Raw genomic sequence first — 18,282 nt, forward strand, 5'->3', positions numbered from 1 at the left:
TAAGAACCCTTGTGTTAATCTGTAATTAACTCTTGAAACTTAACTTCACTATGTTTTGTGCATGACTAAAAGTAACAAACCCATGGCGACTTCTTTCCGTCATGTTGACTGTCTGCTGTATAGGTCTTAAATTCTGTCTCCATTATAACAGATGAGAAATGGGTAGAACAAAAAAATCAAAATACAATAATGCAGTTAGTTCTTATCATGTTGATTTATATGCAGAAGCAAAGCCTCATAGAGTTGCTAGCATGGCTGTAGTCACTTTTATTTTAAATCTGTTGTTAAAACTGAATTAATAGAATTATAGGTGCTGCTTGCAACAGTTGTCTGCCAATATGACACAATAAAAAAACAGTATAGTTGGTGAGAGAGGTTTTTGTTGGCAACATGAACAGTACTTCTACAAAGTACATTCAGCAGCTAAAATTGCACTCATGCAGAGCTTAGTTATGTTTCATGATGTGCTGTAGATTGGTGGTTGGTGGAACTATAGTCACAGCATCTACAGACCGTATCAAAATTGAGTCCAGCGTTGTTTGTGTTTGTGTTTTGTTGCCTGTGTTGATGTTGTAAGGTTAATGGTAAACATGTTTCCTCCTACAGACAGAAAGGATGTGAGTCATGTCAGGGTCACACATAGTATGGCTGTGAAAGCTTCTCTAGACTGAGTTCTTGTAAACAGTTAAGGACTGGCAATGATTAAAAATGCAGACTTAAGGCTGACTGCTGCCCTGAGGTTACCTTCGTGTTTGAGCTTAAAATAAAACTAACTTTTAACAGGGAACTTGATTCATGACCTAAAGTGAATCCCCCATCTACTTCCAGTTTCCCGAGAGCTTGTGATCAGAGGAAAAGTTAAGTTAAGCATTACTTCATTCTAACACAACCATTTGGTGTATGTGGCATTTCATTGTTTGTATTTATAGATGACATGTTTGCATGCACTGTCTGTTGTGCATCTATTTAAAAACGTCTCAGAACTTCAACTTCTCTTTCCACACCCACCCTTCACACACTCGCATCTCTATCTGTAAGAGGATACAAGTGTACAAAACACACATACAGTTATCTGACCCACTCACACCCACACCTTGTGACTGGCCAGACAGCGCGCCAGTTTCATGAAATCTTTCCTATCTGATGCAGCCTTGTGTCGAACACATGCGTCACTCTGAGCTGATATCACACAGTCAGCGTCTCAGCAGCTTCCTGATTTTCTTTTAAGCCCTGTTGATCGACTAAGTCTGTGCAAAACACAGCACATGATGCCTCGAGAATGAAATACACTATTTTTGTCTTGCTCTACACTTATCAAAACCAGTGAAACCTATAGTTTATATATTGTTACAAATGAAACCCGGCTTTTAGAAGACCTAGCAATGCCTGAAAATGTCAGATTGAACACTCTCATGTTGCTTAAATTGCACATTATTAAACTAAATACATGAATGAGAATCCAAAATAAGTAAAGCTGTACATGATCTTTTAATAGTTTTTTACAGCCAATAAATTTGTGTCAACAAATAGGAACAAATATATATGAGACAACTTGAGCACATTTCCCTTTACATTCTTGACCTTTGATGAACAACATTCTTTTTATGAGAACCATGAAAAATAAATATTAAATACCATAAATAGACGTCATTACTCTGATGTACCAGCCACCTTCATACTCACTTTTATATTTAAGTCTTTATCAAACATATGAGTATGAGTTTTGATGATATTGATCGTCTAAGGCCAGCCTTAGGTCATCCTCAGAAGTAGAGCGTGTTTGTTTATATCCTCTTGCACTTGTTGTTTTTCAGAGTCCTCAGCTCTTTGGAAACATTTGCTAAGAGCTCTTTGTATGTTTTCAGCACCACACATCCATAGACCTTCTGCTGGAACACGTTCTGAGGTGGAGGTAGTGCTGTCGGCCCCCCTGCCGGCTCCTGTATGGGAACATTCGGGAAGAGACTCTGATAGAAGATGTTTATGAGAGCAGCCAGGTTTCTGCTGTGAGCGCTGACACGGGTCAGCCCGTCCAGCACCGGGCTGGTGGGCAACTGTAAGTCCGTCTGCTGCTCGTACACGCGTTTCAAATGTGGGAGGAAGGCCTGGAGGTGTGTGTAGATGCTCACTATTTTCTCTGAGGTATCCATGCCGGAGATTTTGGGGTCAGGGACGATGGGGACAGACACCTTGCAGAGAAGCTCTGACATTTCTCCTTGAGAGGCTTTCTGCAGATGAAAAAAGCATAAAACATATTAAATCCAGACGTTTTAGGGAGGAACATGTACAGTCAGCATATAAAAAGGTAAAAAGGTCAACACTGCAAACCAAGATGCAGCAGATTTGTCTGCACTCACATATGTTTTGATTAAGTCAACAGATTCCTTCTGTATGAGTCTTGTAAGCTTAAGAGTCTGTTGCAGAGAATTCCCACACTGCTGGTTTCTGCTCGCCGCCACAATCCGTGTTGAATCAACAGCCATAAGCAGCAGCAGAGAGAGTAATGCTGAGGAGAAAGGAAACTGGTTAGTTTAGGTTATCCTACATCCCCTTGGTGAGGGGAACTTCATTGAAAAACCACAAGAGCAGGGCAGGAGGGATAAAAATAGATTCTTCATTTACTCAGAGCATGAGAAGAAACCAGGCAGCAGATATTCTATAAATTGAAATTATTTTTACATCAAAGTACTGTTGATGTATGTTTAGAAGCTGAGCAACACTGACTTCTCATTGGTTGAAAAAATATCAATCACTAAGAATTAAAAATTGTTTAAAATTGTTAAAATAAATAAAAGGTTCAGTAGTATAACTGGGTCTGATATCTAAGTCAGATTTCAGGCATATCACACAAAAAGTGACAAAAAATGCATGCACAACTTCAAAAGTATATGAAGTTGTGTCTATTTACTTTAAAACAGATTAGTATTTGTAATGAAACTTACTTGTTACTGGTTCCATAAACTGTCCAAAATGCATACTCTTTACATGACCATTCATTCTCCTCTCGGTATCACAGGCAAATTGCGAGGACTTGTCATAATCACACTCCTTTTAAAACTTTTTGAAAGACAGAAACCACACACATTTGTCATAGGAGGAAATGACGTGCACTTTGTGAGGCAACCAAATTTCCCAGAATTTCCTCCTTTTTTTTCACATGTGCATTTTTTCTTCCCCCTGTATTAAAACAAATGGGCAACGTCCCTACATGTCTGGACTATGTGCAGGCATGTTGGGATGATATCTTTTTGATATCATGTGTGACCATACTGTTAAGCATATATAATAGCACTTCCTTTTTATGTAAATGTAGGAGTATATACACACAAATCTGTTTTTAAATACCTCAAGGGACATTTTCTGTTGAATTTAGTCAGATGTGAGACATGCCTGGAAATAATTGCAGGACTTGAGGTCATGCCACCTTTTGACACAGTTAACTCACATGCCTCTATAGCGCCCTCTAGGGACTGTAGGGGAGAAGGTGAGAACTGTTCTTTTTTCCTTTCAACATATGGAGAGAAATTGCACCTAAGCATGTGAAAAGCTTTTGAAAATGTCAAATAAAAGCATTATTATGTCCTTTAAAATAAACATATTTTTGTAATCTGTGAGAATGGGTGTTACTTGGATGTTTAAAAAAAAGCTTTATTTATTGGGTCCCTGTTCATAATTTGACATAGAGGGGTCTAGACCTCCTATGTTTGTAAAAGCGTCTTGAGATAACGTTTGTTGTGATTTGGCGCTATACAAACAAAGATAGATTGATTGATTGATGCATGATTGTTGCCCAGAGGTTAAAACCAACAAAGTTGGTATTAAAATAATAAGAGAATAGAAGGGCAGTCTTAAGGGTACATCCCTGAAAACTCGTTCTTTTCAGCCAGAAAAGTGTGTTTTTGAGTTAGGCCGAGGATCTGAAATGCCTTTTAAGCAACTTCAGACAGGTAGTTTTTTTACCTTTCTTTTTAGTTCTTCCTTTTTTTTGTTAACAGACCAACTGGATTTTGTCACTTTAACTGCCACCACTGCTCTGGCCACGAGTACTTCTTTTTGCAATGTTATTTTCCATGCAGGCATTCGTGCAGGAAGCAGGCAGGGTCACAGGAAATGCATTTCTCAATCAGAAACTTTTACAAGTGCGTGAATAGGAGGCTTTTGCTTAGCTAATGTAGGCTATGTGTCAGCGAGATGATGCCACAAGTTTATGCCTCTGACCTGCTCACGATATCAGAGGGGTGACTTCATGATGACATATATGATGATGGGGTAGCATCCTAAAGTGACATGTTTTGGTGGTGAGTGAGGAAGATTATGTAAACATGAAAAAAAAAGAAGTGTGTTTCTCAAGTGTTGTCTAATCAGTATACACTCATCTTTAGAAATGATGACACTTTAAAGCAAGCTTTGTGCATCAGTTAGTGGTTAGTTTGACTCATTTACACAGCAGCCATTATCCTTTGATGTTGCACTCAGGGCAGACACCTCAAATACTGATGTTCTTAGGCTAATATATTCCACTTTGAATGTAAGCTAATTTGACAATATTTATTATTTCACCTCTTCTGAATTATTGCAAAATAAAAAGACAAGGGGTAGCTAAAGTCAGGAGGGACTCTGGGCCATCTTTCAAAGGGAAATGACAGACTTCAACTTATTAGCTACTAGTTTTACATCAGCTAGGAACTTAGGCCTTTCTATTGTAGTGTGTAACCCTAACAAATGGTTTAAGGGGCTTTCAGTTACTTTCTATATGACAGTGTGGCTAGCTGGGGAACAGTAAGATTAGCTAATGAGTGGATGAATGCTAACATTAGTTGTTGCCTTACAGTTGTTAATAGATCATGAAATGTGTTTAATGTGTTAAATATAGGCTAATACCCCTCCAAATTTTGTACAGTTGCTGATCAACAGAGATGCACTAAAATTATAATAAGATGGATACCATATGTTTAAAGGACCAACAACAATATTAGACCAGCATTTGAGCTTCCCACCCAGTCTGATGTTAGAGGAAAATAGCTGCCATGTGAACATGGTCAGTGAAAGATTAGATGACTGGATCTTCATAGTAAAAGAACTGACATTATTTCCAACATTTTTAAAGATGACCTGTGTTTTAAGCTGGTTTCAACCATCCACAGTGTGCCACATTGCTGTTAAACCACCAACTACTTCTGAAATGGCTGGGGGAACTCAACACACCACATCCCCCCATCAGCACTACTACAGGTACTTCAGGCTAACCGCTCCTCCGCCACCCTCGGGGCTTTCCAGTTGCCCCAGGGGATAATAAAAGGGGTTGTGGTCGGTAGGGCAACTGCTGCAGATGTTGGCAATTCAAGGAAACATCAGTGAGATTCCTGCCAGCAGTCACAATACAGGCATGCAAAGAAAAACAGCCTCAAAATCAACACTCAAATCAAAACCTGAAATGTTATAGGAAACTGAGAAAACACTGCATGCTGTTGAATGCAACTTCCTTCTCACCTCTTGTTCCTCTTTTATGTTCCAATTTTCACAATTTATCTTTGACCTGCATGTTTGTATGTGGATTTACAGTAAATCATCATAAGCAGCACAATATAGGTCACAGCAGCCATTTTAAACCAAATAAAAGCAAAAGTGAGAACTCCTAGACCACACAAGAGGGTGTTACAAGGAAACCAGACCACATGCAATATGAAATGCATTGTCATTTGATGCAGGATGTCGATCGAGCCTCCTTTTTTCAACAGAATCTCTTTTTATTTTGTCTTTGAACTGCACAGGAAATGGTGAATAAGGTTGTTTAGGAAAGTCCCCTTTTATTCTAACTAAATACATCTCTGTAGTAACGTAAAATTCACACAAATTGTAAGGTTCATAACTGTTCTGAAGCTCTCAGGCAAACCTCATTCAAGCACCCCAATAGCACTTTTATTTATGGAACCATTTGTCCGCAAAGGCTTCAGTTATATGTGACCAGACAAAAGGCCGTACTGCATATGAGAAACGTTTTCATCAAATTTTCAGAAAGTTTGTGAAAATGTAAAAGGCTGGAAAATCTAGAGGAGCCATTCAAAGTTCAGAACACACTCTGGTCAAACATAACAAATTCAGAATTTAGGTTTCTACGTGTAAAACAAGAGCATATATTGCCATCAGAAATTCAACGTCATTGTAATTCCTCCGTTTAAAATACTTTAATTCAGGGGACGTCTTCCACCTTGCAGCCCTGTGAGGAAAATGATCAAACATTAATACAAGTTGTGGCTTTAAAATGTAAAATAAAAACAGGTACAGATCCTGCCAAACATAACAGGGTTGCATTCAAGACCACCACATTAAACAATGTTTCAAAAAACTGACCCGTGATAAAATAGTATTTATTTTTTCATACATATACTTCATTTTAGAGGGTTTCACTGCATGGGGTACCCTAAATACGTCATGAGTGTTTGAAAAACTTATCAGTATTTTGACTCAAAGGGGGTCTAAGAATGTTTACATTTTGTAAAAATCAATCGTCTCTCCAAGACAGAAAACTACAAGGCTAAAGGTGGTATTAGAAATTAAGCACCAAACAATTATCTTTCCATTCAGTAGGAATGGAAACATTGTGCAACCTGTTCAATGACCATAATGAACATGGCAAAAAATATGTAAATCTGATCATTAGACACTAATTACTCAAATGCAATCTGGACCCACATGTTGTTGTGTTTGCTTATAAGAAGATATCATAAGAAGTCTGTGGTTCCATTCACCAGCATTTATACAATCTGAGAGTCTAGTGATTCGACTTAGCAATATATTGAGCTATCGTATGACCATATCTCTATATTATAAAACAAAAATGAAGCAAGGTCTTTATCGTTAAGCTCTGTTATCAGTAATAGACCAACGTCTCTGTATGTTCTAGCTATATTCTCATGTACAAATATTCATATCAAAAGTTATACAGCACAATTCTCACCATTTTTCCTTTACAAGAACTTTGATTAGTGAACATTAAATGATTCACAAGTTTAGATGAAACCAAAAGAAAATGGTGCCGGCCTCAGTAAGTAAACAAATAAATCAAATATAGATAGAACAAACACGTAACTTAAATCTGCTTCAGGCACAACTTAAAGAAAGGCATTTGTGAAATTATCATATCAAATATGGCGCTTATGTCCAGTATCCATAGGCTTAAACGAAACAAAAAAAAATGCTTTTATTTACAAACAGCTAAAATCTCTGACAGATTCATGCTTCACTTCACAACCTGAATTTGTCCTTAAAGTGCATGCAATTATAAGCAGTTTTTACCAAGTGGGATCTTGAGTTGTGAGAAGATAAATGGGTTGATCAAGCTAACGCCAATTGATCCTACATATCAAATGAAAGAAAAGGTAAGAACGGTTGCCTATGAAAGTGAGGGACCACAGTATACTGTATGCATAAGCACAATATGGAAGTATGACCGAAAAGAAAAACAGATAAAGTCTGACTTTTTCCAGTGACCCCATACAGTAATATTCACATTCAGAGCATTAAATAATTAGAAGAAACTAAAATCAAATTAATTTAAAAAAGACAAAGCAGCTTAACACCACGGGGGAGTCCGCAGCTCACATTCCACAATGTCCCTCCATGTAGCACACACATTTAGCATCATACGAACATGATGGGTTCTACTTAAACATATCAAAGTGCCAATTTTACTAAAATTTCCTGATTTATTCATACCAAAAAGGAGGAAATGGCATGGAGGAAAGAGTCTGTTATTTTGAAACACATAAGTTTGGAGTTACATTGACTAGGTTTGAGTTTTATTGACATGTTGTTGTCTTTTGTTTGACTTTCCCCCTTCAAGTTTCAAAAAAGAAGTTCTCATTGCACGTTAACACCTAGAGTCAAAGATGCGATATCTAAGAGAGAAGAAAAAGCAATAGAGAGAATAGAGTTATCCAGCTTTGTCACTGTGGATGTGACAAACGGTCGAGTGGACGTGAGAAGCGGCACGGATATGTTGTCCTCTAGAGATAAATCCACTTTCATCTGTTGTCTTCTTTGGGGAAGTCCAGAGACCCCAGGCTGCCGAAGCCCAGGCTTCTACTTTCACTGTCAAAAGTGTTCATTTCTCTGTCCTGACGCTCCAACAAGTGCTTTATCTTTTCAGTACGCTCCTTCTGAAGGGCCGCCAGTTCCTCTTCAATCTGGAATTGAAAAATTACACAAGAGTTATTTCTACGTGGACACTAATTAAGCATAAAGTCACCCTGTAACTATACCTAGATGTAAAAGTCCATTAAAAATCTTTGAAAAATTAGACACTGCAGCCTGCAGCCAGCATGTTCAAAATCCAACCAGCATATTACCATGATATTTAGCAATGCTTTGTTTGATAGCAAAGTTTCAGGAACAGTGCCTCTAATGGCATGAATCCGAACCTAACCTTCTCCTCCTCTTTCACTCTTGCCTCCTGCACCCCTGCCTCCCACCCTTTCCTCTCTCTCTCCTTGTATTTTAAGCTTTGTCCTCCTGTTCAGAGGGCCCTGAGGGAGTTAATGGAGCAGAGGTTCTACAACGGATCTCAAAGCGGCTTCCCAAAAACAATGGCAATAAGTTCAACAATAGAAGTCCAGCTAAGAAATTAATAAAGACAAAAAAATCATCATCCTGTTGACGGTTTGGTCCTTGCTAGTGAACTATGAACTATACTGAACCATGCTAGCCAAAACTCCCTTGTTGATGAACTCTTTCCAATTTAGAACACTCCAGTAGCTCTCCTGTGTCATTCAGTTCACATTTAAGATTTAATTTAAAGAAAAAATACATTTCTAAGTCTCTTAATTTGCTCTTCAACAAACAAACAAACAAACAAACAAACAAACAAACAAACAAACAAACAAACATTGTGTTTGTGTTCATGCATTACCCCGTTATGGAGGAAACACTTCTTCTCTTCAAGTTACACCAATGCTAACTTCTGTTTTCTAAGTTCATCATATGTGCACGCCAAACCCAGTATGAGTGAAGGGTAAGTACTTACATTTTAGAAGCATTGGCTTTTAATAAAGTCAGAGGAAAACAATAAAAGCAATGCCAGAGGTCATTTGAGGCAATACATTTAAGCTAAATGCTAGCATGCTAACAATCTCAGAGGTACACAGGTAACCTTTACCACCTCAGAGTTTAGCCTGTTAAAATGCTAACATTTGTTAACTGGTACTTAGAGTTTAGCTGATAGTAATGTAATTAGTTATGAAGGTATTCGGAAAGATATTGGAGTATTGGAGACATTTTGACCCAATAAAAGCCCCTGACCCTGAGTATGTCGAGCTAGATTTATAGACATCCATCCGTTATTGAACATTTCCCCCACAACAGCACAAATCAACCTCGTGGCACTAGAGTCATAAGAGTCATTAAATTAATCAAACATTTGTTTCACTGTTCCTGCATGGACAAAGATATGTATAACTCTACTTTATAGCTAGATATTGGACATGCTAGTTTCCTAGCATGAGCCAGCACGAGCCTCTGGCAGGGACCCCCCTCTTGCAAAATTTCTTAAATTCCTTCTATTCTTAGATTATGATTGCAAATATAAAAATTTAACAAACTTAATTTACTTGTTTTTATCAGAAGTTTATTTTGTAATTCATTCTTTTAATTCGATGTGTTTTGTAAACAAGCACACACATTTTTCTCTCTTGTTATTCATTCATTACTTTCAACTTGTCTTTCTACTGTTATAAACCAGAGCGCGAGAAATCTTTCAATTTTTAAATGACTTCAAAGTCTCAAATGGATTTGACTGCTTTCGTTGTGTATGTGTTTTTAGATCGAGGAGTGCATATAAAGTGGGGTCACAGCTTTGATACAGCAGAAAGCCCAGCTTAGTCATGTTCAGTCTGATCCCCTGTCGGTGTTTAAATTATTAAAAATGTTTGTATTTTAAGAGGAGCTAGGTAGCTAGTTTTAAGATACACAGAAATGTTTGATATGTTAGTGGATAAGAGTAGTCAAACATCACTTTGCAAAAGTGACCACACCCCCATATGGCTGAAAACAAGCACTATAAAATAGGATAACATCAGATGCAGCATAAGTGAATGCTGTTGTGCAGCATTTAGTACTTTAAACTATAAATATTTTTTTTTTTACAAAACTGTATCCCTCCACAAAGGGCAAAGGTGGTAAAAAAAAAAAGAGCCCTGTGGGTTTGAGACGATAAATGTGATAAACTTCTGGTACCAGTGTTGTGTCACGTGCACATTGCTCTTCAACAGCAGGAGCTGTAGACTGCCTCTGTCACTGGATTCTTCGCAAAGTCTCTAACATAGGCTGCTCATGACAATTTCCTACTCACCTCTCATTTATGTTTCTCATTTCTGACTTTCAGTGAGCACTAAATCATAAGCACTCCCTTGAAAAAAAATTGCTAGCTTGAGTTGAGCTAAATGAACAGAACAGCTTCTCCTCCTCATGTCAGAGCTCTCATGTCTCGTTATTTCCAAGCATGTATTAATAAATAGTGTACTGAGAGCAAACTGGTTACTTTTCTTTTAATCATTACATAAAAGAACTGGAACCCCAAGCTTATGTCAAACACTTTCCATGTTTTTTTTCAACATTAATATCCACCATCACATTACAGTCCCGTAGAATTCTAGAAATGATAGCCAATAAATGCAATGCAAAAAGATGACGCAGCTCAGGTAAAAGTTAAAATACAGTCAAAAGTTAAGTGATGTCAGTTTATGGCACCTCCAGTCACAAGATGGGGTTGTTCTTCCAGTTTGATGGAGGCAGGCTGAGAGAACACTGAAGCTAACCCTTCAACTGTGATGGCACATAATAAATCTTACTGTCATAAATAATGTTGATTTTTATCATTTTTAAGTTTACCCTATCATGGGGTCCTATTTTTTAGACGGAGTATGACATGATGCTGCAGTTATGTAAAATATTTTAGAATGGCTTCAACGCGCGTGTCTATATTTCATTTTTTTGCTTTGATCTTAAACCTACCTTCTGTTCAAGGTGCGCTCTGCGTATGGAGATCTTCTGCTCGAGTTTCTGCTGCTCTCGCTCGTGTTGGGTCTCCATCTGTGACTGGGTTTTTTTCTGGTAGGCATCCAGGAGCTCCATCTCCTGCTTCAGCTGCTGCTTCAGAGCCAGGCACTCTGTTTCCTGCTCAGCATCTAATCGCATCTACAGACCCAGAGACACAGCGAAGTTACAAACACATTAGCAGCGAGCACAGGTTAGGCTTTAGTTTTACAACTGCAGGCCAACAACTTTTGCAAAAGATTTGGAAAACAAACTGTGGCATTAGAGGATCTCTTTACCGCTTGTGAGGCCATCATCTCGTTGATGCTCTGCTCGTACTGCTCCGCCAAGATAGCCAGCTTGCGCGTCTGCTCCTCTTTGAGGCTCCTCAGGATATTCTTGTGGTCGCCTTTGGGAGAGACCTCGAGCTGATGGTTCCTCAGAGCCTTGTACTGTTTGTTCTGTACCTTACAGGTGTCCTGGAATTGTTTCTTTATTTGCATCTCCAGAGCCTACAGCAGGTTAAAAGACACATGAATGTTATTGTTCTGTTCTTTTATGTTCAATACGTTTTGCATTGCTTCATTTTGACTAAAAAACTGATGCAAATTAGTTTTACAAAACAGAAAATCAAATTTTACAGGAACTCCCTGACATTGTTTCTCTTAAATTGACCTGGCTGCCAAGAAACAATCCATATGCATTGGTAGATCATTCATTCATTGAGGTATTGGCATTTAATGTCCTAGAACATTAAGTTATCATACAGAAAGTGAGCTTTAAACTTCTCTCCTCTGTAGTCAAAACAATTAGAAAAAGATTGATCAAAAATAGAGGAGGAACAATTAAATTTGTAAAAGATATCACAAAAATGTTTCAGACAAAGCTATTCATCTAGCAGCATTATAGATGTCTTTCTGAACAGACTTCTGATTGGCTGTTTGGAGTAAGAATACAAGTTAAGCATGTGTTGTACTCTCATAAAACATGGCACAAAGGTAACTGGATATCATGATGTGTGCACCTTAAGGTTTCTGGGCTCTGCCGCTGCTCCAGAGTGTGTTTCCTGTGTAGCTCTCTCTGCCCGCGGCTGTTGTAACTCCTCCTGGTTCTCCAGCTCTGTCTGGTGCTGCAGCCGCATGAGCTCAATCCGCAGCTTCTGCGCATTTGCAGCTGCCTGTGCTCCATGTCCTGCGTGGACTCGTCCTGTCGGATCATTAGTGCGTGCTCCATCTCTTTTTGGGTCCTCTTCTTGTTCAGTTCCTGTTACAAAGAAACCATTAAGAGTCTGTTTTAAACGACTGATTTGAACTGCAAGTTTAACACAAGACATCATGACTGGTGTTCCTCAGAGCTCTGTGTCCGGTCTTCTTCTGTTGTACTTCCCATAAACTTTTTACCTCAATCTGAAAGGACGGCTGAAGAGAGGCAAGAGACGGGAAGAGAGAGTGGAGGATGACATGCAGCAGAGGGCTGAGGCTGGATCAAGGCTCGAGGACTGTAACCTCTGTATGTGGAGCACACACTTTAGCCGCTAAGCTAAACTAGCAGCCTTCTTTTTATGCTAACTTATTTCAGAAATGCAGTGTTTACTTAAACACTTATGGGGATGACATTTATTATCAACAGTTTGTGAGAATAATAGGTTTCAAATAAAATTGTTAGCCCATGATGCTAAGCTCAAACTAGGATATAAAGGCCTAAAATTGAGTTGCTAAATGTGATAAATTTAGCCTATGAATTTTGCTTCTCAATGCTTTCTAATGTTTGTAGATAGGAAAATATAAAGTATTTCTTTTATGGGGGAATGTGCTGTTTTTAAAGACCATTATCAGCTTTGAGAGTGTAGATTTAAAGTCATAAAAAATCCAAAAATGTTGTTGGTTCCAGGTTCCCAGTTTGGGGATTTAATTTTTTTTAGGTGTTAGATGGTTAAATTGTCATATATTTGGAAAGTTGGTCAAGGTAGCAGTGTAAAGAAATTTTAGGCTGCAAGAGTTATCAATGAATTTAACAAAAAAAAATTGACAGAAGATTCATAGGAGTACCAATAAGTCAAAACCGTGTTGCCTGACTTTTAAATCAATCTTATTCCGTGTTATCTGCTCTTAATTTTAAGATATTCATTGTGCAAGATGCTGTTGTGCTCGAACATCTACTTCAGCAGTAGTCCGACAACCCAAAAGTAATTTGGAGTTCAGAGACTTGCCCAGGTCACTCCACGTGTCTGCAGGAGCTGGGATTGAACCAACCAACCTCCTGATTGAGATATGTTTGACCCGACCACTGAACCACTGTTGCCCTGAGATGACCTTACCTCTCTTAGTTGCTCCTGTTCAAACTCGTGCCTCCTGATCAGACTCCGGCGTTTGAGGGCCCTGCAGCTCCGGTCATACACCAGCCTCTGCTGGGCCAGCAGGTGAGCCTCCTCCTCCGCCTGAGAGCGCTGCATTGTTTCTTTGTGCCTGGACAGACGCTCCTGTTTTTCCTCCTTAGGTGTACAAGGCTCTTCACCCATCTCCTTTATCAAACACACAGGTAACAATACGAAGGGATGTGTACGAAATGAAGAAAATCATGTTAAACTGGTTTTATTCTCAACAAATCAAAATGTATGAGTCCATAAACGTTAATTCTTCACGACACTGACCTCCTTGATCTTATCTCTGCAAAGCCTGTACTCCTTTTTCTGAGTCTCCAAGAAAGAAGTCAGCTCTTTCTTTTGCTGAGCAACAATCTGTTGCTGGATCCTCCTCTCTTCTGCTGCTGATGACTTCATCTGTGAAGAAACATTCAAGAATTCAAAGTAACACCCTTCACTGATCTTTTAACAGCCAAGTTTGGCTTGGAGTGCGTGCCCCCCCCCCCCCCCCCCCCCCCCTTCTGCTGTCCAGACCGTACCTCTTTGTCAACTTGAGCAGCGTGTCGTTTGGCCAGTCGTTCCAGCTCAATGTAAGTGTTGTTCGCATGTGTCTCTAATTCCTTCTGCAGCCGGAGCCTGTGCTCATCCATCTCAGCCTTTAGCCTGTTCTCCAGGGCGATCAGCTGCTTCTGGTGCTGCCGCCGCATGCGCTTATACCCAGACATCTGCTCCCGCAGCTCAAAGTCCTGCTCATGCTCCTGGATCTACCTGATGACCTGGGCAGGGGAACACAGGGAGCAGGATGTAAAAGGTAGGGAACTGACAGAGAGAAACTACTGCCTCGGTGGACATGGAAAGAAAGGACTGCATGCTGTACGGTGCAAACACTACTGAGTAGTCAGTTTGTAGATTTGTACACATCCATAATCACCTCACAACTTAATATGGGATGATTCAGATGTCTGACAATCCTTCAGGGGTGACTGTAGCTATGGTTTCAAAGGTTAATGTCACACAAAATGTAAAGTTAATCAATCATTTTTATTCTTAATAAGAGTACAATCTTAATTTTAAAACAGGCATTGCAATTTAATCATTCTCTTTGCTGCCATGTCTAGTAGATGAGACCAATTTTAGCCAATATCCAGGCCAATCTGTGAAATAGACTGCATGTACAATTTTCATGAGAAAGGATGGAGAAATGCAGCATTCACAACCTGACAAAATCAAAACCGGTTGTAGACATCAGGCTGAGATTTATATGGAAAGGATATAAATGCAACGCACACACATAAAAAGCAGAGGCAGAGAGGGAAGCTGAGGATGGAAAAAATGACATCCATTAACAGGATCTGGTTGCCATGACTACAGATGTACAGCTGAGAACACAGACACCCCTTCCCCTCCTCTCCTCACCCCCCGCCGCCAGCACGCGCACATACACTCACAAGCACACGCGCGCAAACACACACTAACACACACAGACGCAGACGCGCGCGTTTTAATGCACACGGAGGGAAGAGGAGGGAGCTGCGTACCAAAGATGCTGATTTGATGGTGGCAATGTGTTCACAGGTCTTGCAGTCGAGAGACCGGCTCTTATGAGAAGTAGGCCGCAGCTCTGGCCTGGTGTCCCTGTGCACAGCCTCATCCCTCACGCAAGCATGGTCCTGCAGGGGGGGAGGAAAAGGAGGAGATAGTGGGGCTGGGTGCTTCCCAGGCCCTCCGCACTTGCCGATTCTGCTAGAGCTGCTGTTATTGCCGAATCTCCCTGAATGCAGCACACATCCAGCTTTAAATGCATCCTTGATCCCCTGCTACTGGCTGCAAGTTCTTCCTACGAGAGAAAAGGACATAGCCAAACAATTGCAGGCACCACCGAGAAGGCAGCTTCTGGATGTAGACGTTTTTTTTCCGGCGTCCCCCCTTTTCCCAGAGAGGAGGAACCAAACGGCTCCGGTAGAAAGAGGGTGAATTATGCAATGCCTACCATTGATAATCGGAGAAAGATAGCACAGGGATGTATTTTACTGCCACTCTCCTTCTCCGTTTCAGAATGCAAGAAATGGTGGGGAGGAAAAACACTTTCCCTGTGTTCCAATGATCGCATGTGGTAGCATATTTAAAAAGATCAGATTCAGATAAGGCACATCCAAACATGGTTTTCCCTCGCTTGATATGTCGCTTGATGATCCGTTTGTATTCCACTCGAATTTCTGTCCTACATTTACAGCGCACTTGGTCATGGTAGGTGGTTCTGGTGCCTTCTATTCATCTCTTTCCTCTGTCCCTCTTCTACACTCCCCCTTCCTTTAAAGAGACACCGCAATACTACAGGCACATCTCATGCTATCTTCCCCTTTTATTCTTCATATTTTATCATCACTTTGGTGTGTTTGCTTGTAATGTATCATCCCAGTTTATAGTAGAAATTACAGCTGAGTGTCATACTTAGGAGAAGTATTCAGGATCAGTTTTACATGTTTGAGTCATGTGTCTGTGATTTAGTTATTTCATGAGATAAGTTATAATTGCTTAAGTAATAAAGTCTATGGGGATAGTGTTCAGGAGGTTAAAATCAATTGATACAAGGGCTTAAGTGCTCATAGACTGCTATGGACAGGTGCACCATCTGGTAATGCTAAACACATTAAAGCATGATACCAATAGTGCCAACATGAGATGAGTAAATACATTTTGTACGTTCTTGTGCACACAGGATAACTTTCTTGTTAGGAGATAGAATGATCTCCTTATGGGGCTTTCAGGGCTCAGTCCTTTACAGTAGGTAACAGCATATCAGTTTTTGCACACCTAGTTTCTGGCATGATTTCAAATCAACTCCCAAATATGCAACTATAACTTAACCTACTTTCACCATGTTGGATTACACATTTTTAGCTTCATCTTGCCTGCACTATGCACAATGAGTACATACCAAGTTAAAATAAGCGCAGGTTAAACTTGAGTTTATACCTATAAGGTGTTATGTACTGTAATTGTTTGGCGGGATAGACAGTCTTATGAATAGAAAGGATTCAGCTGTGAATTGGATGGTAAAAAAAAATTTGGAAAGTTCTACATACAATCACATTGCCCAAGCATGTCATTTTTCATAGCAATTTCCCGAAAAGACTTGCCAGGGTAGGAAAAGATGACCACCACCAAAGTGATTATTCTTATATTCAGTGTTACCATTCACAGCTATCCGGCTGAACAGAACACAATCAGGTCCATACAGAGACCAGGAATATTTGTGTGAATGGTCTAGAACAACATCAGCGTGTTTCATGTTTGCATTGTTTTGATAAGTAAAGTTTGTTTTAAGTTCAGCTTGCCATGTCACTTTCTGACCCAAGCAGCTGATCTATGGCATGACATAGTGCGTGGCTGACTGATGACAAAGTGAAGCGGCTAAACAACACTTTGCTGCCAGCTGTTCACATCGGAGGATGGCTTGTATACGCAGTTAGTTGGCTGGCTCCTTTAAACCAGGGCCTTCTGTCTGGCATCTACTGAAGGTAATATGCTCAATATTAACTGGTACGTAACACAACCAGACACAACAGTCACTTGTTCATGTGTTCATTACTTATATCATTTTTAACTGTATAGTAGATGTCGAAGTTGATCCAAAGTTCACATATTTGATGATTGTCCTGTCCTAACTACTTCAACATATAATGTATCACTTTCTGGTTAAAGGCAGCAGTGACTCTAATTTATAATGTTACATTTGGTCCAGATTTCACATGTTTGCTGACTCGCTCAGTTCAAACGGATCTACATACATCTTTAGGTCATAAAGACAGCACCACCCACCAGTACACAGTGGCAACTACAGCACAGTCCCACTGCTGAGTGGAAGTGGAAAGAACCTCTGAACGCTGCTTGCAGCTTCAATAATATTATTATGAGACATGAGACATATTTCTTCAATTACTATTGCTATAACTTGGGCATTTGAATATTGAGCTCTGTGGGGATTCCCTCACTTTTAGAGCCTGCCTCAAGTGGCCAGTTTTGGAACTGCAGTTTTCTTGCATTTAGTTCTTATTCATAGAGCAAGAGGAGGCAAACAAGCCAACAAGAGGCTGTAAGCTCTTTGCTGTTGTGTAAAAAGAGACAGAGGCTAGATTATTGCTGTGCTATGAGCTGCAGAAAGGATGGGGGAGCTGGACCACATGCCTGTCTAGCCTGCCTACCTCCCTGGTCTGGCAAAGGGTCCTCCTCCAAGTCAGGGAGGCACCACTGAAGACTTGAATGTAATGTATCTTCTGGTATGGTGAGGGTTAAATGATTCCCAGGATGCAACTCTGCGTCTACACCAGTGTGGGGATGTATTGCATGTTCTAATTTTCCCAAAAAATCAATTTATGGTGTGCTTGCCTTTTTGTTCCTTTCAATATGTGTCAAGTGTATCATAGTTTCAGGAGGCATGGTAGTCTATTTTGAAAGTTCTGTTTACACATAACTCTTATGCTGATACTAGTCCCATATCCCAATTTTTTGAAGTTTGAGTTTTGAGGTTTGAAGATTTCACTACCACTGGATTCAGGGTAAAATAATGAATCCAAAAGTCAGCTTCTAACCTCAAGGTCCTGGTTTGATGATCAACAAATCAACAAACACATTGTTGTTTCATTGTTTTATTAATATATGTGTTTCAAACACATATAATATTATATCTAAATAATGTAAATATTACTTGTATGAATTATGAACAGAAAGTTGGTTACCTTCAAATGTAATACTCAGCTGAAGCACTAGATGTCACTGTTGACTTTCAAGTGGCGTTCATGAGATCAGCTCAGTATCTGACTGTTACTTTGTCAGCCTATCTGACTCTGCCAGATCTAAAGCTGATATGATATTACCATGTAGTCTCCACA

The 18,282-nt window shown here is 39.7% G+C and overlaps 2 protein-coding genes across 3 annotated transcripts; both read right to left on the reverse strand.

Annotated features, from left to right (window-relative positions):
• Window positions 1-1,469: 1,469 nt before the first annotated feature.
• m17 (IL-6 subfamily cytokine M17) lies at window positions 1,470-3,453 on the reverse strand. Of its 2 annotated transcripts, XM_034709791.1 has the most exons (4): window positions 3,346-3,453; window positions 2,943-3,057; window positions 2,358-2,506; window positions 1,470-2,228 (listed from the first exon to the last, which is right to left on the reverse strand). In XM_034709791.1, the coding sequence occupies exons 2-4, from the start codon at window positions 2,995-2,997 to the stop codon at window positions 1,785-1,787; spliced, it is 648 nt and encodes a 215-aa protein (XP_034565682.1). In that variant the 5' UTR covers window positions 2,998-3,057; window positions 3,346-3,453; the 3' UTR covers window positions 1,470-1,784. The 2 variants fall into 2 exon arrangements, with proteins under 2 accessions (XP_034565682.1, XP_034565683.1); XM_034709792.1 differs by lacking the exon at window positions 2,943-3,057 and having other exon boundaries at window positions 3,346-3,440.
• Window positions 3,454-5,726: 2,273 nt separating this feature from the next.
• On the reverse strand, window positions 5,727-16,271 carry taok3b (TAO kinase 3b). The gene is given in 10 exon segments (XM_034710217.1): window positions 5,727-8,186; window positions 11,008-11,190; window positions 11,328-11,540; window positions 12,053-12,195; window positions 12,198-12,291; window positions 13,346-13,549; window positions 13,679-13,807; window positions 13,930-14,166; window positions 14,929-15,207; window positions 16,263-16,271. Coding segments are annotated over 10 exon segments (1,653 nt in total). The 3' UTR covers window positions 5,727-8,024.
• Between the last annotated feature and the right edge of the window lie 2,011 nt (window positions 16,272-18,282).

Source organism: Notolabrus celidotus, chromosome 19 (assembly GCF_009762535.1).
Source record: "Notolabrus celidotus isolate fNotCel1 chromosome 19, fNotCel1.pri, whole genome shotgun sequence".
NCBI lineage: Eukaryota > Metazoa > Chordata > Actinopteri > Labriformes > Labridae > Notolabrus > Notolabrus celidotus.